The 23,711-nt window shown below is 40.4% G+C and overlaps 2 protein-coding genes across 5 annotated transcripts; one reads left to right on the forward strand and one right to left on the reverse strand.

The window, feature by feature from the left end:
- The first annotated feature begins 5,746 nt into the window (after positions 1-5,746).
- Positions 5,747-8,988, forward strand: LOC143418637 (mucin-3A). 2 transcript variants are annotated; one of them, XM_076884085.1, is made up of 8 exons: positions 5,747-6,823; positions 6,998-7,116; positions 7,265-7,329; positions 7,433-7,635; positions 7,766-7,931; positions 8,162-8,326; positions 8,439-8,509; positions 8,647-8,988. In XM_076884085.1, exons 1-8 carry the CDS (start codon positions 5,761-5,763, stop codon positions 8,694-8,696), a joined length of 1,902 nt encoding a protein of 633 aa, XP_076740200.1. In that variant the 5' UTR covers positions 5,747-5,760; the 3' UTR covers positions 8,697-8,988. The 2 variants fall into 2 exon arrangements, with proteins under 2 accessions (XP_076740200.1, XP_076740201.1); XM_076884086.1 differs by lacking the exon at positions 5,747-6,823 and having other exon boundaries at positions 6,866-7,116.
- A 2,163-nt stretch (positions 8,989-11,151) lies between these two features.
- errfi1a (ERBB receptor feedback inhibitor 1a) lies at positions 11,152-17,515 on the reverse strand. 3 transcript variants are annotated; one of them, XM_004548583.3, is made up of 4 exons: positions 17,341-17,515; positions 14,623-14,828; positions 14,376-14,455; positions 11,152-14,117 (listed from the first exon to the last, which is right to left on the reverse strand). In XM_004548583.3, exons 2-4 carry the CDS (start codon positions 14,772-14,774, stop codon positions 13,129-13,131), a joined length of 1,221 nt encoding a protein of 406 aa, XP_004548640.2. In that variant the 5' UTR covers positions 14,775-14,828; positions 17,341-17,515; the 3' UTR covers positions 11,152-13,128. The 3 variants fall into 3 exon arrangements, with proteins under 3 accessions (XP_004548640.2, XP_004548639.2, XP_076740202.1); XM_004548582.3 differs by having other exon boundaries at positions 14,376-14,458; XM_076884087.1 differs by lacking the exons at positions 14,623-14,828; positions 17,341-17,515 and adding an exon at positions 14,546-14,613.
- Positions 17,516-23,711: the final 6,196 nt, after the last annotated feature.

Raw genomic sequence — 23,711 nt, forward strand, 5'->3', positions numbered from 1 at the left:
GAAAGCACTAGTTTTACTCCAACATCCCCAGAACAAAGTACTCAAACAGCTGTAACAGGCACTAGTACAACAGAGAACAAAGCAACAACTCTTGAGACTTCTGCGACAATGACATCCGCACACCCTCAATCACCAACCACTTCTATTACAGCAATGGCCCAAACAGGAACAACACAGTCTACAGAGTCTGTCCCACCAGTCACCACCAATGAAATTACTCTAACTACCAACATGGACCATTCCACAACAACTTCAGAGACTTCCTCCAGTTCGCCTTCCACAGTCACTTCAGAAAGCACTAGTTTTACTCCAACATCCCCAGAACAAAGTACTCAAACAGCTGTAACAGGCACTAGTACAACAGAGAACAAAGCAACAACTCTTGAGACTTCTGAGACAATGACATCCGCACACCCTCAATCACCAACAACTTCTATTACAGCAATGGCCCAAACAGGAACAACACAGTCTACAGAGTCTGTCCCACCAGTCACCACCAATGAAATTACTCTAACTACCAACATGGACCATTCCACAACAACTTCAGAGACTTCCTCCAGTTCGCCTTCCACAGTCACTTCAGAAAGCACTAGTTTTACTCCAACATCCCCAGAACAAAGTACTCAAACAGCTGTAACAGGCACTAGTACAACAGAGAACAAAGCAACAACTCTTGAGACTTCTGAGACAATGACATCCGCACACCCTGAATCACCAACAACTTCTATTACAGCAATGGCCCAAACAGGAACAACACAGTCTACAGAGTCTGTCACACCAGTCACCACCAATGAAATTACTCTAACTACCAACATGGACCATTCCACAACAACTTCAGAGACTTCCTCCAGTTCGCCTTCCACAGTCACTTCAGAAAGCACTAGTTTTACTCCAACACACTCAGAACAAAGTACTCAAACAGCTGTAAGAGGCACTGGTACAACAGAGAACAAAGCAACAACTCTTGAGACTTCTGCGACAATGACATCCGCACACCCTCAATCACCAACAACTTCTATTACAACAATGGCCCAAACAGGAACAACACAGTCTACAGAGTCTGTCCCACCAGTCACAACCAATGAAATTACTCTAACTACCAACATGGACCATTCCACAACAACTTCAGAGACTTCCTCCAGTTCGCCTTCCACAGTCACTTCAGAAAGCACTAGTTTTACTCCAACATCCCCAGAACAAAGTACTCAAACAGCTGTAACAGGCACTAGTACAACAGAGAACAAAGCAACAACTCTTGAGACTTCTGAGACAATGACATCCGCACACCCTGAATCACCAACTACTTCTATTACAGCAATGGCCCAAACAGGAACAACACAGTCTACAGAGTCTGTCACACCAGTCACCACCAATGAAATTACTCTAACTACCAACATGGACCATTCCACAACAACTTCAGAGACTTCCTCCAGTTCGCCTTCCACAGTCACTTCAGAAAGCACTAGTTTTACTCCAACACACTCAGAACAAAGTACTCAAACAGCTGTAACAGGCACTAGTACAACAGAGAACAAAGCAACAACTCTTGAGACTGCTGCGACAATGACATCCGCACACCCTCAATCACCAACAACTTCTATTACAGCAATGGCACAAACAGGAACAACACAGTCTACAGAGTCTGTCCCACCACTCACCACCAATGAAATTACTCTAACTACCAACATGGACCATTCCACAACAACTTCAGAGACTTCCTCCAGTTCGCCTTCCACAGTCACTTCAGAAAGCACTAGTTTTACTCCAACATCCCCAGAACAAAGTACTCAAACAGCTGTAACAGGCACTAGTACAACAGAGAACAAAGCAACAACTCTTGAGACTTCTGAGACAATGACATCCGCACACCCTCAATCACCAACAACTTCTCTTACAACAATGGCCCAATCAGGAACAACACAGTCTACAGAGTCTGTCCCACCAGTCACAACCAATGAAATTACTTTAACTACCAACATGGACCATTCCACAACAACTTCAGAGACTTCCTCCAGTTCGCCTTCCACAGTCACTTCAGAAAGCACTAGTTTTACTCCAACATCCCCAGAACAAAGTACTCAAACAGCTGTAACAGGTACTGGTACAACAGAGAACAAAGCAACAACTCTTGAGACTTCTGAGACAATGACATCCGCACACCCTCAATCACCAACAACTTCTATTACAGCAATGGCACAAACAGGAACAACACAGTCTACAGAGTCTGTCCCACCAGTCACAACCAATGAAATTACTCTAACTACCAACATGGACCATTCCACAACAACTTCAGAGACTTCCTCCAGTTCGCCTTCCACAGTCACTTCAGAAAGCACTAGTTTTACTCCAACATCCCCAGAACAAAGTACTCAAACAGCTGTAACAGGTACTGGTACAACAGAGAACAAAGCAACAACTCTTGAGACTTCTGAGACAATGACATCCGCACACCCTCAATCACCAACAACTTCTATTACAGCAATGGCACAAACAGGAACAACACAGTCTACAGAGTCTGTCCCACCAGTCACAACCAATGAAATTACTCTAACTACCAACATGGACCATTCCACAACAACTTCAGAGACTTCCTCCAGTTCGCCTTCCACAGTCACTTCAGAAAGCACGAGTTTTACTCCAACACACTCAGAACAAAGTACTCAAACAGCTGTAACAGGCACTGGTACAACAGAGAACAAAGCAACAACTCTTGAGACTTCAGAGACAATGACATCCGCACACCCTCAATCACCAACAACTTCTATTACAGCAATGGCACAAACAGGAACAACACATTCTACAGAGTCTGTCCCACCAGTCACAACCAATGAAATTACTCTAACTACCAACATGGACCATTCCACAACAACTTCAGAGACTTCCTCCAGTTCGCCTTCCACAGTCACTTCAGAAAGCACTAGTTTTACTCCAACATCCCCAGAACAAAGTACTCAAACAGCTGTAACAGGCACTGGTACAACAGAGAACAAAGCAACAACTCTTGAGACTTCTGAGACAATGACATCCGCACACCCTCAATCACCAACAACTTCTATTACAGCAATGGCACAAACAGGAACAACACAGTCTACAGAGTCTGTCCCACCAGTCACCAACAATGAAATTACTCTAACTACCAACATGGACCATTCCACAACAACTTCAGAGACTTCCTCCAGTTCGCCTTCCACAGTCACTTCAGAAAGCACTCGTTTTACTCCAACATCCTCAGAACAAAGTACTCAAACAGCTGTAACAGGCACTAGTACAACAGAGAACAAAGCAACAACTCTTGAGACTTCAGAGACAATGACATCCGCACACCCTCAATCACCAACAACTTCTATTACAGCAATGGCACAAACAGGAACAACACAGTCTACAGAGTCTGTCCCACCAGTCACAACCAATGAAATTACTCTAACTACCAACATGGACCATTCCACAACAACTTCAGAGACTTCCTCCAGTTCGCCTTCCACAGTCACTTCAGAAAGCACTAGTTTTACTCCAACATCCCCAGAACAAAGTACTCAAACAGCTGTAACAGGCACTGGTACAACAGAGAACAATGCAACAACTCTTGAGACTTCTGAGACAACGACATCCGCACACCCTCAATCACCAACAACTTCTATTACAGCAATGGCCCAAACAGGAACAACACAGTCTACAGAGTCTGTCCCACCAGTCACCACCAATGAAATTACTCTAACTACCAACATGGACCATTCCACAACAACTTCAGAGACTTCCTCCAGTTCGCCTTCCACAGTCACTTCAGAAAGCACTAGTTTTACTCCAACATCCCCAGAACAAAGTACTCAAACAGCTGTAACAGGCACTAGTACAACAGAGAACAAAGCAACAACTCTTGAGACTTCTGAGACAATGACATCTGCACACCCTCAATCACCAACAACTTCTATTACAGCAATGGCACAAACAGGAACAACACAGTCTACAGAGTCTGTCCCACCAGTCACCAACAATGAAATTACTCTAACTACCAACATGGACCATTCCACAACAACTTCAGAGACTTCCTCCAGTTCGCCTTCCACAGTCACTTCAGAAAGCACTAGTTTTACTCCAACATCCCCAGAACAAAGTACTCAAACAGCTGTAACAGGCACTAGTACAACAGAGAACAAAGCAACAACTCTTGAGACTTCTGAGACAATGACATCCGCACACCCTCAATCACCAACAACTTCTATTACAGCAATGGCACAAACAGGAACAACACAGTCTACAGAGTCTGTCCCACCATTCACAACCAATGAAATTACTCTAACTACCAACATGGACCATTCCACAACAACTTCAGAGACTTCCTCCAGTTCGCCTTCCACAGTCACTTCAGAAAGCACTAGTTTTACTCCAACATCCCCAGAACAAAGTACTCAAACAGCTGTAACAGGCACTGGTACAACAGAGAACAATGCAACAACTCTTGAGACTTCTGCGACAACGACATCCGCACACCCTCAATCACCAACAACTTCTATTACAGCAATGGCCCAAACAGGAACAACACAGTCTACAGAGTCTGTCCCACCAGTCACCACCAATGAAATTACTCTAACTACCAACATGGACCATTCCACAACAACTTCAGAGACTTCCTCCAGTTCGCCTTCCACAGTCACTTCAGAAAGCACTAGTTTTACTCCAACATCCTCAGAACAAAGTACTCAAACAGCTGTAACAGGCACTAGTACAACAGAGAACAAAGCAACAACTCTTGAGACTGCTGCGACAATGACATCCGCACACCCTCAATCACCAACAACTTCTATTACAGCAATGGCACAAACAGGAACAACACAGTCTACAGAGTCTGTCCCACCAGTCACAACCAATGAAATTACTCTAACTACCAACATGGACCATTCCACAACAACTTCAGAGACTTCCTCCAGTTCGCCTTCCACAGTCACTTCAGAAAGCACTAGTTTTACTCCAACATCCCCAGAACAAAGTACTCAAACAGCTGTAACAGGCACTAGTACAACAGAGAACAAAGCAACAACTCTTGAGACTTCTGCGACAATGACATCCGCACACCCTCAATCACCAACCACTTCTATTACAACAATGGCACAAACAGGAACAACACAGTCTACAGTCTCTTTCCCACCATTCACAACCAATGAAATTACTCTAACTACCAACATGGACCATTCCACAACAACTTCAGAGACTTCCTCCAGTTCGCCTTCCACAGTCACTTCAGAAAGCACTAGGTTTACTCCAACATCCCCAGAACAAAGTACTCAAACAGCTGTAACAGGCACTAGTACAACAGAGAACAAAGCAACAACTCTTGAGACTTCTGTGACAATGACATCCGCACACCCTGAATCACCAACAACTTCTATTACAGCAATGGCCCAAACAGGAACAACACAGTCTACAGAGTCTGTCCCACCACTCACCACCAATGAAATTACTCTAACTACCAACATGGACCATTCCACAACAACTTCAGAGACTTCCTCCAGTTTGCCTTCCACAGTCACTTCAGAAAGCACTAGTTTTACTCCAACATCCCCAGAACAAAGTACTCAAACAGCTGTAACAGGCACTAGTACAACAGAGAACAAAGCAACAACTCTTGAGACTTCTGTGACAATGACATCCGCACACCCTGAATCACCAACAACTTCTATTACAGCAATGGCACAAACAGGAACAACACAGTCTACAGAGTCTGTCCCACCAGTCACCACCAATGAAATTACACTAACTACCAACATGGACCATTCCACAACAACTTCAGAGACTTCCTCCAGTTCGCCTTCCACAGTCACTTCAGAAAGCACTAGTTTTACTCCAACATCCCCAGAACAAAGTACTCAAACAGCTGTAACAGGCACTAGTGCAACAGAGAACAAAGCAACAACTCTTGAGACTTCTGAGACAATGACATCCGCACACCCTCAATCACCAACAACTTCTATTACAACAATGACCCAAACAGGAACAACACAGTCTACAGAGTCTGTCCCACCAGTCACAACCAATGAAATTACTCTAACTACCAACATGGACCATTCCACAACAACTTCAGAGACTTCCTCCAGTTCGCCTTCCACAGTCACTTCAGAAAGCACTAGTTTTACTCCAACATCCCCAGAACAAAGTACTCAAACAGCTGTAACAGGAACTAGTACAACAAAGAACAAAGCAACAACTCTTGAGACTTCTGAGACAATGACATCCGCACACCCTGAATCACCAACAACTTCTATTACAACAATGGCCCAAACAGGAACAACACAGTCTACAGTGTCTGTCCCACCATTCACAACCAATGAAATTACTCTAACTACCAACATGGACCATTCCACAACAACTTCAGAGACTTCCTCCAGTTCGCCTTCCACAGTTACTTCAGAAACCACCAGTTTTACGCCAACATACACTGAACAACGTACTCAAGCACTGGTAACAGGCTCTAGTACAACAGAGAACAAAGGAACAACTACTCAGGCTTCTGAGATAATGACAACCGTACTTCCTGACTCACAAGCTACAGTTTTACAACCCAACTCAAGTACTACTGTTCCCAGCCGTACATCTTCTTCTTTCTCCTCTTCAACCACATCTGTGACCTATTTAACTGATACATCCACCAGTGAAACAACAATTGTAGGCTCTGTCACAAATTCTCCTACATCGTCAGCAACAGTCAGTTTTTCTTCATCAATTACTCTCCCTACAAATTTGACATCCTCTTTGACAACAATTGTGTGCCAAGATTTTGCCTATGGAGACTCATGTTCTTATGGAGAAAACAACACTGTCCCAATCATTGGTGAGGTTTTTCATTTCCGTATAGTTTTTCTTAAAAATAATATATTTTCATTACCTTTTACATAAATTGATATTTTGACTTCTTGCGTTATATCTTTGTTTTCTCCCCCACTTTTGCATGTCCAAGGTAAAATGTTGTCATAAATGGCTTTTAAAATCTTTCAATTTTTTGTAGATACTGCACCCGTGCGCAAAGTAAACATTACTTTCAAATTCAACGTCACTTTTATCCAGGCTTTTCTTAATTTAACTTCACCTGAATCACAGATATTCATCAACAAATTAGAAGCACAGGTACAGATAATTTTCTTCATATTCAATATTATGAGTTATTATTTTTAATTAGTATTACAAAGTATTTTGTAATACAAAAAAATATAAAATTATTTAAATCTTTTATCTGAAATGTTGCATAATCCCTTCTGTCCTTTTTTTTTTACAGCTCAGAAGCCTGTGTAGACAAGCAGATCCCCAGGCCTATAAAACAGTTAAAGTAATCAAATTAAGGTAAATTTTCCTTCAACATTTATTAAACTATTTGTTACATTTATTATTACCTTTTAAGAAAGAGATAGCTGTTTTCTCATAACATTTCTACCATTTTTTGTAGTGAAGGAAGTGTTGTTGCAAAGAGCCTGGCGGAGTATCAGTATCAAAACAATGAAACTCAAATCGAGTTTATTAACACTCATCTTAGTGTGGTTTTGAAGAATATCCTACAAAATGAAAATAACCTCAACAAAATTTCTTTGGCTTTTGGTAATCAAAGTGTGGAGTTAAATGATCTCAGCTTTGAGGCACCTGCCATTACTAGTAAGTGTGTTGTATGTTGTTCTAAATGTAAAGCACAATCAGCCATTCTTTATTCATTTTTCTTAAATTTGTCCTGTTTATTTTACATTATAGTATGTTGAATATATATATATGTTTTGAAATCTTGTAGATATCACAGAGTTGAAGCCTTTTATTAACTGCACTCAGTTTGCTAATTACACTGAAGAGATTACTAATGGTCAATGGCAGTGTGTTGGACTATGCAAAAGAAACCCTGATTACTGCAATGGACACGGAGAATGTTTAAATGACATTTACACAGGCCCAGTCTGCAGGTAATAAAATGTCTGTCTGTCTGTCTGTCTGTCTGTCTGTCTGTCTGTCTGTCTGTCTGTCTGTCTGTCTGTCTGTCTATCTATCTATCTATCTATCTATCTATCTATCTATCTATCTATCTATCTATCTATCTATCTATCTATCTATCTATCTATCTATCTATCTATCTATCTATCTAGTTTTTTTTGTAAAAACTACTTTTATTAAACCTCTTTTGAATTTTACCCAGGTGCTACGAAACCAGCCTGGAGCAGTTTTATGGTCCACAATGTGACCTTTTCCGCCGAGGTCCAGGTTTCTATGGAGCACTGTTTGGCTCACTCGCAGTAGCGCTCCTGCTCTTCATTATAATCGTCATCGCTGTCATTTTCAAAAGGAGACATACGTATACTTGGTGGGTTATGATGCCTTCTGCGCGTTTTCCTGTAATGTACTCTGGAAAAAAAATCGCTTTTTGTGTTCATTCATTGAGTAAAAACACAAACAAGCATCCTTTTCTTTTTTAGGAAAAGGAGCAACTCTCAGAGGAGAAGATTGTCTTTTCTTGAGGGAGATTTCTTTGACTTCACTGATACACGTATGTCTTACTCTAATTACTATCATATTCAGAGATTTATTATAATAATTATTTATGATTAGTTATTAATAATGCAATAATTATTTTAAACTTTTTCAGCAGTGTTTAAAAATATGATTTTTGACTTTGTCTTTCAGGAATTTCCAACTTGGGACTGGCAGGCACTTATAGATCAGAAAACATTTAGAAACTGATATATTCACTATATTATATAAAATTAAGCAATTAGTTACTGTTTTAATCGCTAATAATCTTACTTAAAGATCAGTAAGAACTATCATCTTTTAATTTTAAAACATTTTGAAGTTGTTTTGCTATTTATCATTTATTTATAAGAACTTAAATTTAATGCATATGTTTTTGCACGTATATTATTTTCCACACCAACATATCATGGAGCACCATTTCTCTTTTTATCCTATCTTGACATATCTTTCTCAGCACTGTTCAAATAGTAAAAATAATAATAAATCTCTTTTAACCTGAAGTTTTTGCCTGGAAAATCTACATTTTCTGAATGCACAAACTGAGAAACGCACTGTATCATCTATAGATAATTTGTTAAATAACAAGTTAATTTTGTCTTTAGTGTTATTAAACAATATGCAATATGGGCTAGCTACTGCTTATACTCTATGATATATCTCTATTGAGCTTGTTACAATTAACATCTAACAGTAGTGAAACACAAAAAATGCTTACTGTAGCATTCAAATACACACATTTGCATATTTGTTAAACATCTGTCCAGTTAAAATGTTACACAGTATCTATGCAATGGTTTTACTGTATCAGATAGGTGCTTCTGTTTTTTGTTCGTTTTTGCTTTTTAAACAGCATCTCTATTTTTATCCATTAAAAAAAACAAAAAAACTTTGACACCCCAACAAGAAAATAATCCAGACTAGGGCTCTGCAGTCCACAGTCACCTGCCACTAGATGGCATAGATGTGCTTATTTTAAGTGTTTCGCTTTTGAAGAGTCAAAGGAGAAAGAGACACAGACCATGGCCTTTAATGGAATTTTAAGATTTTTTTTTTTCATAGAAAGGAAATCAAACTACTTTTGCATGTATTTGCAGCTGATTCATAATAGAAAAACAAACTTAACTTTGGTTCTTTTGAGATAAGCCCTTGATTTGGTTTTGTCTCCACCTAGTGCCTCAATAGAGGTGGTACACTGAGCAAGTTCTTTACCTTTGCTTGATGTTCTATATTTCCTACACAGGTACTGTGACCTGAATAAAATTTAACCAGCAGCACTGCAGCCCGAGTTAAATATTTACAAATCACCTCACAGCAAACGATAAGAAAAGTTACGCCTAAACATGAAGTTAATGCAAACAATGGAACTTATTTTTTAGTCTAGCTTCATGATTTTTGTTTTGTGTGTGTATGTGCGTTCCTCTGTGTGATGGAGTAGAGGAAGACACACAATCCATACTTCTCCATCCTCTCTTGAAAATATATGAGATTGTGGATAGTCTAGCTATAGATATACTGCATCATCAGCACTTCTCCAATATGACCATTCCTACTTTTTATTTCTATAGTGTAGACCTATGAAGTCCTACAGAAACACCTAAACATATATGGGCTCTTTAACACAAAGAACTGTAGTGTAACCAGCAAAGTAGAATTTGTATAGCAATTAAGGGAATAATTACAAAAATCATAATATTTTTATCACAGAAATTAGTTTATTTCACTCATTAATGCCTCCAGAGTGCCAGAGTTTAATTAATTGAGGCAGGAAATGTATTTGATGAGAAACTGAAAGATAAGCCATACATATTGTATGTTTGTGTATGGGGTGTTGAAATTTAATGGAGAGAAAAAAAATAGAACTTTCAGGATCTCTTTTGTTCCAGTTTCTATGAAATTGTGGCTACAGAGAGAAATATAAGTCTTGTGTCCATTATGACTTAATGCATTTGTGACTTGTAGTGCCACTAAAGGGAAAGGATCTTAGAATACCGATTAATAAACTATGTTCAATCTGAATGCAAACCGGTCTTCCTGTTAATTTACCTATTTTTTTGTCTTTCTTGCCTCCAGCAATTATTTTAAAAGCGCAGTGAGTCTTTCTTTGGTAGCTATAGTCAACATGCATGCTGTTGCTTAGTAACTCACCTAAGCAAGAACCAAGTGAAAAGGTTTTCAGGTGGCCTAGACAACTTAACTTAAACTGTCACCTTTTGTTTCATTGAGAGAAGTCACTGTCTTAAGCAAATCAGCAGAAATACAAATCACTAAGGTCTCCGCCAGTATTGTAATTGGAGCTGAACTGTGGCTCATTTAGTAATTATTTGACCTCTAATGGGGTTCACTGTGGTTTTGGCTCCACGCCTAACCACAAGGATTCAAACTGAGAATAAAACACTTGTAACAGTGTTAAAAGGGCTTTAAAAGCAGTGGGTGCAAAGCCCGCTGCCAAGGAACGATGAAGCAATCGTGCAGGAGGAAATTTAGTTATAACCAGGAAGAGGAAGGCATTCTACTGTACACCTGTCACTCTTCTTTCTTTGGATCGAAGCCAGTCACAATAAAGTACACCATGAGGGCGTGTGGGTGATAAAACAGGCCAAACAGCTGAGTTGAGAGTTCACTCTTGACAGGTTCAAGACACAGGACGAAGCAAGCTTATAAATAAGTCACTTTATTATTGCTTTCTTTTTAAAGACTATATACTTATCAACTATTCATAATAACAAATGGAGTTGTTAAATACTGTACACAGCATACTGAACTCTCCCAGTGCATGTCTTCGCCACAGCAGAGTGTTATCTCTTGATAAACTAGTCTTCATTCTGTTTTAACATTTCTAATAAGACATATGAATACCTTAAGATTAAATAGTTTGTTTTTTTGTGTATGATGTAAACATTTTTCCAAACATTTAAGTCAAAAGCAACATTGTGTTGGTAAGATCTGTGAACAGAAGGAAGAGAAGAAAAAAAAGATACTTCAATGACCGATTGACCTTAGCAGTTATTTGTTTCCCAAACTGAACACCGTGTTTGATACCAAGGGTTACTTCAATACATGTGCTACATTTTCTATATCATCCTGACGCCTTGTGGATAATGTACAACAATTTAAAAAAAAAAAAAAGAAAAATCATACATTTTGTAGGCTGCCAGCAGCCAAAGTCTTTCAGACCACACCCACTGCAATCATGTAAGGCAGGAATGCATGTGCAGAACAGGAAAGTCTGTGTCAGGTAGGTAAACCCTGTACTGTCTTTGTAATGCATTTGTATTAACAGATTAGTCAAACATCTCTCATCTAAAATCTATTTCATCTAAAATTTCCATATTAGGATATTCGGTTAGAACAGATTTTGCGTTTGAATTCATTGTCTTTTCCTACAAGTGTTAGGTCACATATGGAGCCGTTACCTCATCGCTCGTGGATTACAATTTCAAATTTCACCTGTGAACACAATTTAAAGCAGGGAGTTTGTAAAGGTATAAGGATAATATCAAAGTGAGGTAGTACTTGAGGCAAATGTGTTTCAAGCAATGACTCACAGCTTGACCAGAAAAAAAAAGAAGAAAAAGAAATAGCTTCAATTGGAAGAACAGCACACATTCACTGACAGTCAACAGACCAGTTCCTGTGCAATAAAACAGATCTGGAGACTGACAGAAATAAATCAAATGTGTGCACTTCTTAGAAGGCTCTACTAAAAAGCGGGCACTGCTAACAAGTGTTGCACAGTAACAAGCATTGTTGACAATTCTTTACTAATTAAACACTTTTCCCAACTGCTGTTCACATGCACATATGCGCAAACACATCCACTGCACATACACACACAAATACACTCAAGACGCTACACCATACTCAGCTGCACTGGACAATCCAAAAGAAATATGGTTAGCTACTAGTAATGAACCCACCTACTGGTACAAAATGTACCATGACAATGTGCCATATGGGGTGAAAAAACAAACAAAGAACAAAACACAACACAAATTTACTTTGAAGTAGTCAGCCTGAGTAAGACTGACACTACATCAAGGCGCGAAACCCATATCAGTATTGATATAATAGCAAACAGAATCGGCACGTGCTAGAATCCTTCATTTTGTTATAAATTCATCGGGCTTGTATTTAGACTTCATATATTAAGTGATACATGGTTACATTACTGACCTTTTTGTCCCTTGTGAGATGCAAAAGCACCATCAAAAAGCCCCAGTGCATCTCACAAAACATCCACACCACATCAGACACAAAACACTGAGCACACAAGGTACAAGGCCCGCTTGTACTTTCTGGCCGTACCACATCTTTACTAAAACAGAGCAAAATATTGAATTTCATAAAATTAAAATATATTTTAAAAAAATAAGCTATAGACTGTTGAACTTTGCCCACAATCTTTAGTTAGACATGGTTTTCACAGAAAATATCTTTTCAATATTACCAGTAACTGTACACAGTGCGCAAATACCCTGTGTGTTCAAAATACATAAGGGGTATTACAAAAAGAAAAAAGAAAAAAGGTAAAAGCAGCAGTTTTAAAAGGTTGTTGGTGTCCAATTTCACCATTTTGTCAAGTGGGTTTTGCGCATGTACAGTATAGTCTTCTATTACTTCCACAAAAACTTTTCAAACAAAATCCACCTGTGCTTTCTTTCTGGTGTGGCAGTCACAAGGCGAGTCTGCAAAAGGAGACCGCTGAGGCAGAAGGTAGTAATGTGTGGTGCTGGCCTTCTTGCCATTCTCCATAATAGGAAGGATACATGGGGAGCCCTCACTGTTCTGTCTCTGTAAACTCCGACCGCTTACATACTTAGGATCTGGTGCAAAGCTTTGGGTTGGGGGCATCACCCCGTTAGTGTATGTTGGGAGGCTCTTAGGGCTGGGAGTGCGGGAGCTGCCTGTGGACAGAGGGCCTCTTGGAGGCAGTTTGGGTGGTTTGTCCTCATCGCTGTAAGCCCCAGATGAGACTTCTGCTGACCAGCGCCTGCAATCTGTCTTGACATTACGTGGAGGTATAGGAGGGGGAACCTCTTGTTTATCCATATTGTTGGGGTACCTTTTTGAGCATGTGGGTCGTGGCAGCTTGTGTAAAGATCCAGCTGGTCCAGAGAGAGAGCGTCGTAGCCTCCTCTGAGCGGGTCTTTCCTGTGGCTGCTCCTCATACTCTTCCCGTACTTCCTGCGGAGGATTTGCCTGATGGTACTGTTGGGGTTGCTGCGGGCTTTGCGGTCCTAATGGCCCATCGTAGTAAGCGTAGTTAATCTGCCCACAGTCCTTGAAGCTCCTTCGGTGAGATAGAGGATTTCTAAAAGCTGATTTAGAAAATTGATCAGACACCAGGCGGCAGCTGTCGTCTGAACTTGTGAAAAATTCTACCTCACTGTCCATAGCCTGCTCATGGGAGATATCTGTCTGTGGGGGAATAGGGGGTAGAGGCTTAGAGCATCTGCTAGGTGTCTGTGGTGGGCTGTTCAACTCGTTAAATGACAGCCTCATCAGCAGGTCATCATCAGCAGGACTTGGGGTGGAAGGTTCATTGCTGGAGGACAGGAAGAGTTGGGAAGGCCGGGATTTCTTTGAGAGTATTCTCTGTGAGTTGGGACTGTGTTTATGTCCTGCCAAAAAAGTAAGTTGAAAAAATAATAACCATCAGACAAGTGGCAGATTGATAAATAATTAAAGTAAATTAAAGACAATAAAAATCGAATACTATAATACTACACTGACTTTATAATATTCAGGTTACAACAATATGTCCAGTATGTGAAATAACAAACAATGAAAGAGAATTCATGCAATGCAGCATTTGTGTAGTTTAAAAGGTACATCCTGTATGAAAAAGAAAGAAAAGGAAATAAAGATATTTAACTTACTCTCATAACTTGGAGGTGGCTCCTTTTGCTGGGCACGATAGCTGTGATCTATGTTTGCCCTGTCCATACTGAAGTAGAAGCTGCTAGAAAAGAAGAATGACGTTTCAGAACAGCAGTGCTTCGTCACAGAAATGTGACATATTGAAATTAACAGAAAATGTAAGACTAACCTGAACCATGCAATTTCAACATGACATGCACATCCTTTCTAAAGTCTTTCTCTAATGAAGTGCACCACAACACTCACTTGTCCAGTACATGGCGATCGCGCCAGGAGGGTTTAGATCCAGCCATGCTGTGACAGTAGCTGCCCCGGAGAAAGGGGTTTTCTATGGGAAAAGAGATCTCCTGGGCAGTCAGGCCCACTGTGGACATGCTCCAGGCACCCTCGGGTCGCATCAAAGCCAGGAAACACTCAGATCGCCCGGCTGGCTGCCCCTGCTTCTGGTGTACCTATATTAAAAAACAGCCATGAATGAATTGGCAAAAAATAAAATAAAATAAAATCAAAAGTAGGTCAAGTGAAACAGATCATCGTATAGGACACTAAAAACGCTCTAAAAGCAGAGCCAGGTGATTCTCATTAGACCAGATATTTAATAATGGCTTTTGGGTGACAACAATTTCCTATGGCCTTCAGGACACTGGTGTCCGAGCACACCTGGAGAACGTGCCTTTCAAAATGTTCTATTCACAGTATTCCTCATTCAAAGCATGAAAGCAATAGATGGTGGAAAAGGTCACTACTGGTCATGTCTGCTTTTGTAGACCTGAATTAAATGGCATGTAAACACACTTGCTGTGGGTTTGGAGAACCAGTGTAGAACTACTTTATCACAAAAGCATTCTGACATGAAATCGAAGGTAAACACAGGTGTTACTAACATACGATTTAGATCTTGCATCATAATAGAACAGGACCTTCATTAAAGTCATTGCTAACACATTGTGTCAAAACATGCTATGAAAAAGTTGTATTACCCTTCATGTTTTACATTTTATTTACCGTGTTAGTACAAAGGTGTAGCTGTGTCAGCTGAAAACAAAAGAAGAAAAAATACACCCATTTTTTTTTTCTTTTCCTATAGAGAGGTACTGAACTTTACATTTCACCTGTGGCTTGCAAACTCCATGAGCCTGAGTTCAGCATTGCATTCATGGGTGTGAACTGTGTAACCAACTTTCGAATTTCAATTTCTACAGACTGTGTCGCTTAATAAGTTTAGTTTATTTTAAAACTGGACTGTGCTGTGCTGGTGTTTTGCAATCCTGTTCCTCTTGAACAGGAAAGTTCAAGGGGGCTCCTCCTGTTACCACAGATATACCTGATGTTGCAAGAACGCCCCCACGCCAAATGAACCGAATGCTCGTGTCATGTCAACTATGTGTCAGGCTGTATAAACAATGTGTACATTATTCAAAGGGGGAGTAATCTAATATTCTGGGGCATACATAGAGTAAATGCAAAATAAATGGCCTCAAACAGAGTTTAAATGTTTCAACTGGGTTTCAGTCTCAAGTGGAGAAAGCCTAGAAAGTCATAAAATGTGTTTTAGATGAGCCTTAAAAAATAGTGCATCAGGGGTGAGCGCAGTTGCTTTTTGTTGCATGGCTGAGTTTAATTAGACATCATTATTACACGATTACAATGCATACTCAGAATCATCTCTTCTGGAAACTACTAAAGAGGTGCATGCACAGCTAGAGCCACACTGTCCTCCTGACAATGTAGGAGTGATGACTGAAAAGAACACGGCTCCCTCGTTCCTGGTCTCTTATGAGCCATATTTATGTGCTAGCCTGACAGCTGGAGCGAAACAAAGCTCTAAAACAACAGGAAGCCTGAGCCATCAGTCTGAGCCAAACTGCCCAAGAAGGCATGCAATCCCCCTGGCCAGGGCCATCGATTCGGTTCGGCGGGGACGGGAAGCAACATGATCCTTGATAATGAACCCCCAGGGGCTTGTGCTTCCTCTTGCAACAGGTGCAAAGACAGTTCATCCTGGCGGTTAACCATATTAGCATTTACAGGCAACAGGATTACACAAATGATGTAGTCATGCAGATGTCCAAGTCGGTTAAATCAGATAATCCGGCTGGAGAATGTGGGCCTTCTTATGGTCAAATGTGACTTATCTGTTTATACAATAAGAAGGCAAGCCAAGGCTAACTACGAAGACAACTCAGTGGCAGTGGGCTCGAGAAAGGAGGGGGTCCGCTGAGCTTCCTAGTGATGTAAAACACCACCGGTTTGCCTTGAATTCAAGCTTACGGCCGTCACCCTCAGGCCTTGACAGGAGTTCACACCCCGCTCACGACACCCCTGCAGCGGTTTCCGAGCAACCATACTCGCTCTACCTGTGCTGCAAGCAAACAGTGCGCACACCCCCCTCACTTTACCGGATTGAGATAATAATGGTTAAAAGCCCTCCAGCAGGCAGGTGACTCACGCCACAACACACAGTCAGCTATTTGGCAATGATGATACACAGTGAATTGTATTTCCCTTTTGTTTAAGAGGAAAAGACCTAAATTAATATTGCAGCCTAAGAATTAAAGAGAACGATTATATAACTTCTGTGCCATTGCAGACCTATAAAGAATATAAAACACGTATCCTTTATAGTTATCAGTATAGACAAACACATAGAGATACATATTCACACGTTTCCCTCCGTTTTTCTTTTTTTTAGATTATTATATTGTAAGTTTTTTAATCATTTTGCTCTGGACTAAGTTGTTCCTCTTAGTATACGGCTCTGTCAGTGAAAAACAATCAAAAACAACCATAAGATATAGAAATAAAAATAAAATGAAATAAAAAAAATAATCCGAATAAGATCTCAAGTTGCATTAAGCAATTGTGTCTGCCGTGCTGGCACCGACATACAAAACAACAGACAGACAAGACATGGATCCACACAGTGGCTCTAAACAGACATTTCAATTCACTTTTTGAACTCACCTAATTCACTTCGCAGTTCTCTCCGCTGACTGACCCCTAAAGTCCTCTTTGGTAAAATGCAGCGCCTCAGTTTATTTCGGGGTTCGATTTGAATCTGTAATCGTCAGTTTTCAGTTGCATCAGGAACAGGTCGCCAAAGACTTGGCGACACTCAGGCATTACTGTGACACTTCTAGATAAGTCTACTAGTCTATTGTATTGAGCTATCTCTTATAGGCTCACTACACTGGCGACCCAGTGGCTCCGCCTTCCTTAAAGCCACAGGCTTCCTTTCCACCAGTCTGCAGTGTGCATGAAGCACAGAAAGCTGAGTGCATATGGACTGCATGTCAGCCTTGAACATATTTAAAAGACTTAACATAGGTTGACTTATGTGATGCAGTGAAAGTCTGCAGGGCTCCATATATCTCTGGACAGAGCAGGTTTGAAATCAAGGACACAGTCAGGTGATAAACTGTCCCACTGGGACACATTTATCACACAATGAATAAATGCAACCATGGTTCAGTTAATGATACATTTTCCCCAGAACGTTTAGAAAAAGTATACATAAACTAAAGTTAAAGCCGTAAACTTACTGGTGCCAGACTAAAATGCCATCTTGCAAGTTCTGCCTTTTAAAACTTTCCGTTCAATGACCTGTGTTATACTGTACTATAAAAGGTGTCATCTTTGCTGTTTCATAAACAATAGACTGCCCAAAAGTAAGCTGTGCAGATCTGCACGAAGACAGAGGCAGTAATAGGGATGGCTTCAGAGTGGATAACACAAACAGTAGGCAAAGAAACAAAGCCAGAACCCCTCCTATCTCTGCAGTAATTCTCCTGCCAGCTGAATGGGGCTCAGATGGTTTAGCTACTCATTTATCAGATCACCCTGGGCATTTTCGTTCAGCAGGACCTGTTCTCTATTTACCTGAGATAATGCTCCCATCAGTCGCTGAGGAAAGGCAACAAGTTCAATATTCTACAGTTTTTCTTGTTATGGAAATACATGAGTAATCTGGAATATGCAGTCCCTCACACCTCCAATTACCAGCTGCTTAGCCTATTTAGACCTTAGGTGGTGTTGCATTAACTGTGACCAAACCTAACTGGGCTAAACAAATGTAACACTGACATGCACACTAACCAAACACAATGATACAATAGCTACAGACAGCGTGTATGTTGACTCAATATGTGACAGAAAGCAGAGGTGTGTGCGTGTGTGGAGAGAACACACTGTTCTTTTGCTTGAAATTGTGAATTCTTTACTGCTTGCTTTCAGTCTGAGAGGCCCAAAAGGATTTTAGTTACAGATATGCCCCTTAAAAGGACCAGATCCTCCCTAATCCCCCTTTTAGAATTTTAGGTGCATTTTTGGGATTCCTCTGGACCAGTTGTGACCAGCAGGGAAAAGAGAATGTTTTGCAAGTTGAATTAATAACTTAAACACCAGAGTTTGGATTAAAAGATTTCAAATGCAAACTATATATTGATAGATGTTGCAGGAAATACTCATATGTAAAAGATAAGACTAAAAATAAAGAGTTGAAAGATGCATAAAAATAATCAAGCAAAGTTAAAAGCGCCTGTGTGTATTTCAGCTTGAGTGCGCTCAATCTGCCTTTCCATGTTCCACAAAAGAGACACATTCATTGGGATAAATAGACTTCACCGAAAATGTCTCTCCTCCCACTTCAGCCCTCCTTCCTCTCTCTGCCTGTGAGCCACATCATGATGTCATCACCCACAGGAAGTGCCATATAAAGTTATAGAGGGAGAGGGGGGGGGGGGGGGGGGGGAACTAAGTCAGGGTGGAAGATAAGCAGGCAGAGACAGCAGATGAATGAACTTGTGTCATAACGAATATACTTCTCAGGAAATATTACACAGCTTTTCACTTAGCCCCATGACTCACACTGAGTTTAATCACCAGAATCAGTAATCTCCCCCTCAAAAAGTAGCACTTTTGGCTCATTTTCCTTTCAGATGCTTTTGTAAAAGAAAGGAATTTCCCTGTGTGGCTCAGTTCCAGTACAAGGGTATATTTTAAAAGTCAGTTATGCTCCCTCAGCTGATTTCAGTGGCTCACTAACAGGAAGAGTTAAGTGTGGTTGGAGACGAGTTAAAACAACAACAACAAAAAAACAAAAAGCATATTACTGTAAATGATTTATTCAGCGTGGAGGTCACAGCATTGATTGCCCCTGCCTGCTGAGGTAATTCAATTACGTCTATATCCAGACAGAATCCAAAGTTCGCACTGATATAAACACAGCAGCAACAAGCTTTATTGTTGTGGTGACATCAAGCTTGTAAATGTGTAGTAGATTCCAGGTGCTGCTCTAGACTAAAATCCAAGCTTTACCAAGCATTTAAAGAAGAAGCAAGGAAGGTCTGCAACTTTTGACTTCTGTGGTAATTTTGTGAGCATTTCAGATTACAAAGAGTTTGCCATGTACATTTGAAACTGTCCACAGAGACAAGCAAAGTGACTCCTGGAGAAAAGCCTTATGGTCAGATGAGACAAAATTGAGCTATTTGGCCTCAATGACAAGTTGTATGTTTAGAGAAGCAAACCTAAGAACACTGAGCTAGTTGCCAAGCATGGCGGTGGCAGCATCATGCTAAGGGGCTGTTTTGCTTCTAGTGGTACTGGTATATTGCAGAAAGTGGATTGAATAATGAAAAAGGAGAGCTATCTCTAATATCTTCAACTTCATCTCAGATCAATAGCTAGATTGCTGATCCCTGGACACAGTTGGGTGTCCCAACGCATATATCAAAACTGGTTTGGAATGGATAACATAGAAACAAACCAATTTAAATTAACTCTACCAATTCTGCCAAGAAGAATGGCTAAATATACAGCCAGATTTATGCAAGAACCTTGTTTATAGCTACCAAAAGCATCTGATTGAGGTGCAACTTGATAAGGAACATTTAACTAAATAATAGTGGATTGTATCTATATATATGTATATTTTTAACCTTGTGTCTTTTTGGGCCCAATTTTTGTCTTTTAACCAGTTAAGCCTCAGTCATTAAAGATTTATGCTATACAATTCCAGCCTGAAAAAAGAATAGTTTTAAGACACAATTAAAAGCCCCCAAATTACCATGAAAGTCATGCCTATGATGAGTATATGTAAACCTTCTAACCACAGTTATATATCTTAACATTAATCACTTATCATAGTTATCATAAAAATGTAAGCAAACAAATAAAATCCCTGACAATGTTCCTGTTTGCTATTTTCTATTAGGGGAATTATCTTGGACAATTCTTCTCACGTTTTCAAGCTAACGGCATTAGCTTATCTCAGTATAAAGACCAAAATCAGTGAATAAAATGTTCTGGTGGTTAGTGCTGTTGCTACCATCAGGTTCTAAGATTGTTTGGTTTGGTTTTGCTTTAATGAGTTCAGCTAATGCTTAGTTGTAAACAGAGCAAAGTGAGAAAAAAATGCTCTTTTAATTTCAGCCTGACTGTATCTTCCCCTCACTTTTCATACTGGGGATCAGACGTTCCTTCAGTCAGTGCAGCTGTGAACGCCACAGCCAAAGCACATGGCTGACACATCACTGTGTATTCTGCTGGATCGCGGTTTGGTCTGGCAGACTCACACACACTTGGCTCATGCCGTGGAAACGAAACACAAATCCCCAGGCAACGGGCTGTCATTTATCACTGCAATGTAAATAAAACCATATTATAGCACTTCTTCTTATTAACTGTACCAAACTCCTGAGGGTCATCCAGCTGCTTGAGTCATTAATCACTTCCTGTATTGGTAGAAAGACTTCTGGGAAATAAAGGGCTTTTTGTTTCAACTGAGTCACTCACAGGTATTTTCTATTTCAGCGTGCAACGTAATCTGAAGCAGCAATAACGAGTCATTATTGCCTCACTCCTCAACATTGTTATGTTGAGTGGTTCAAGTGCACCCACAGCCTGCTGTTACTAATGGGTGGAGCAAGCTAGTCCGCCTCCTTGATGATGACAGGGTGTGTTTAGTCTTCAGGATTTGAGGATCAATTTAGACAGAGACTGGGGGAGTTGCTGGCAATCTCATCCTATGACTGAATCAAAGTCCTGTTAATAATTATTATTATGGTAAATATGCATATTGGGCAGTATTAAGATGTGGGAACATTCTTTTCGGCTGCTTTCACACATAATCTCATTCGCAGAAACCCACGCAAACCGCCTGATTTGTGTCTGATGTTTTAGGGAGAAGCTGTGAAAACGACAGCTGTGGTATGATGGAGGATGTCACGCTAGTTTGACTTGCTCTCCAGCCACTGAATCAAGGCCAATTCTGCTCACAGTCACCTCCACTGGAATTCAGCAGGACTGGCTGACACAGATTGAAAGTATCTCCCAGTACGCCCTGCTTTATGTATCACAACCAACACTCATTGTGCATCACCAATCTTTTTCCTACATTTTCATTTTTTGTTCTGACTGTATTTGGGATTCCTCAAGGTTCCTACAAGGAAATACATGACCAGTATCCTGTAATGTAACACCTGTATTGTCTTTTGAACAGACGTTTCTGGCATTAAGCCGACGAGTATCCCAGGTTTCCTGTGTTTTTGTAAAGAGGAGAATGTTTAAGCTTCACTTGGTGTAGCAATCTATTAATCTTAAGTAGCAACTGATAGCTTGGGGAGTTTTGTCTTTCCACGATTTCCTGCTTCAGGTTCACTCTTGGGAGATATTAAAGCACAGTGCACAGGGGGACCTGAGGCTCCCCAGTTTTCTGATAAAGATTTCAGATGTCGTCCACCAAGGAGATCAGAAGGTTTACCATGAAAAGGCGGGCATATGTAGTGAATGAGGCATAAATCTATAGCCACAGGGTTAAGAAAGCATTGCTCTCTAGGTATACCAAGAGGACAGAAAAACACATGTGCAATAGTGGATGCAGTCCAAACATGGGCTAAAGTCACTGAGCTCAATAAATCCTATTTTTTCATTTGTGTGTGTGTGTGTGTGTGTGTCACTGATTGTGTATGAATGTCTGCATAACAGAACTGGATGACAGGGACTGAGTCATTCGGGGCAGAGTATGCGCTTTGTGAGAGTGTCTTTTGTTTCATTCACACGTGGATTTAGGATGCCTGATGAAATCAGCCAGACTACCTGAGCTGCTGTGGGCAGCAGCCGCATTAATTCCTCACAACAGTAAAGCTCTGGATCACTGCTCACACAAGCCTCTTAATGATCGGATTCAGGAGAATAAAGTTGGGCTCCATGTCCCATTTTCCATACATTACAAGCAGGTTGGCTGTGCAGACGCATATGTTAGGCACCAAATGTAGTGCTTCAGGGAAAAAAACCTTGTACGGTCTTGTGCTAAACTCAACAGTAAGGGCACAATAACAGCCTTGAGGCTATGTGGTGAACACTAAACCAAATGAATAACTAAACTGCTGTCTTATTTTAAGCACAAATTCAATTGTTCCCCTTCTTAAGGGTTCATGCAAAGTCACACTTTGGGATTAAACTGGAAAAGAGGGGATTATGGTCAGATCTAGCTTCACCAACACATTTTAACACCTTCCTCGTCATACATAGTATAGAAATGTTTCCTTTTTTATCATTTTAGAATATAACCTATGTATAAAATATATGTTTATCAACCAAGAGACTGCAGCATGTGTCCCCTCTGGAAATAGGAGTTTTTACTCTCTTCATGGCTTTTCAGTCACCAAAACTTGATTCCATTAAAGGAAGCCTATTATTCTTTTTTCCAGTTTTGGTTTTTAATGAATGCTACCAGAGCAGGTTTGCATGATTCACAGTTCCCCCCACCTCCCTTTAATCCAGTTTTCTTCTAAACATACAGCTTGTGCACACACCCCATTATTTCAGACTTTCAGCATATTTAGTATGAAAATGCACCATTGTAATGGTATACAGTAACTATATACATGAAAGAAGGAAAAACAAAATAAATACCCTTTAAGGGAACGAGCAGAGTTTGATTGAAATGTAAAAACATATGTATTAAATTGCAGTCTGATATGTTTCTGCCTCTGAACACATGGCATGGGTACCCCAGCTTTCTTCTGCAGTCCAAGACATGCAAGTTAGGTTAGCTTCTAAACTGACTACATGTATGAATAGCTGTCCGTCTCACTGCTTTATCTCTCCAATAGAGTGGCGACTTGTCCGCAGTGTAGCATGCCTCTTGCCCTATGATACAAGGGACAGGCCACAGTTCTCTTGCAACCTTGCATTGTAGAAACAAAAAGAAAACGACTGTGTTGACTTTCTTTATATTGCATCTTTCATACACTCATATTAATTAGGTATGTCTATGAGCAACAGAATTCAAAGTTTACAAGCTACAAAACCCCAAATGATATATAACATGC

Source organism: Maylandia zebra, linkage group LG5, assembly GCF_041146795.1.
Source record: "Maylandia zebra isolate NMK-2024a linkage group LG5, Mzebra_GT3a, whole genome shotgun sequence".
Classification (NCBI taxonomy): Eukaryota; Metazoa; Chordata; class Actinopteri; order Cichliformes; family Cichlidae; genus Maylandia; species Maylandia zebra.

Excerpts from the sequence above, each read along its gene's own strand:
- errfi1a (XM_004548582.3), bottom strand. The coding sequence starts at position 14,774 with ATGCGACCCGAGGGTGCCTGGAGCATGTCCACAGTGGGCCTGACTGCC. Across the intron at positions 14,459-14,622 it reads GATCGCCATGTACTGGACAA|CAGCTTCTACTTCAGTATGG; the intron begins GTGAGTGTTGTG and ends CTTCTTTTCTAG. Across the intron at positions 14,118-14,375 it reads GCCACCTCCAAGTTATGAGA|GACATAAACACAGTCCCAAC; the intron begins GTAAGTTAAATA and ends CTTTTTTGGCAG.
- LOC143418637 (XM_076884085.1), top strand. The coding sequence starts at position 5,761 with ATGGACCATTCCACAACAACTTCAGAGACTTCCTCCAGTTCGCCTTCC. Across the intron at positions 8,327-8,438 it reads AGGAGACATACGTATACTTG|GAAAAGGAGCAACTCTCAGA; the intron begins GTGGGTTATGAT and ends TTTCTTTTTTAG. Across the intron at positions 8,510-8,646 it reads CTTTGACTTCACTGATACAC|GAATTTCCAACTTGGGACTG; the intron begins GTATGTCTTACT and ends TTTGTCTTTCAG.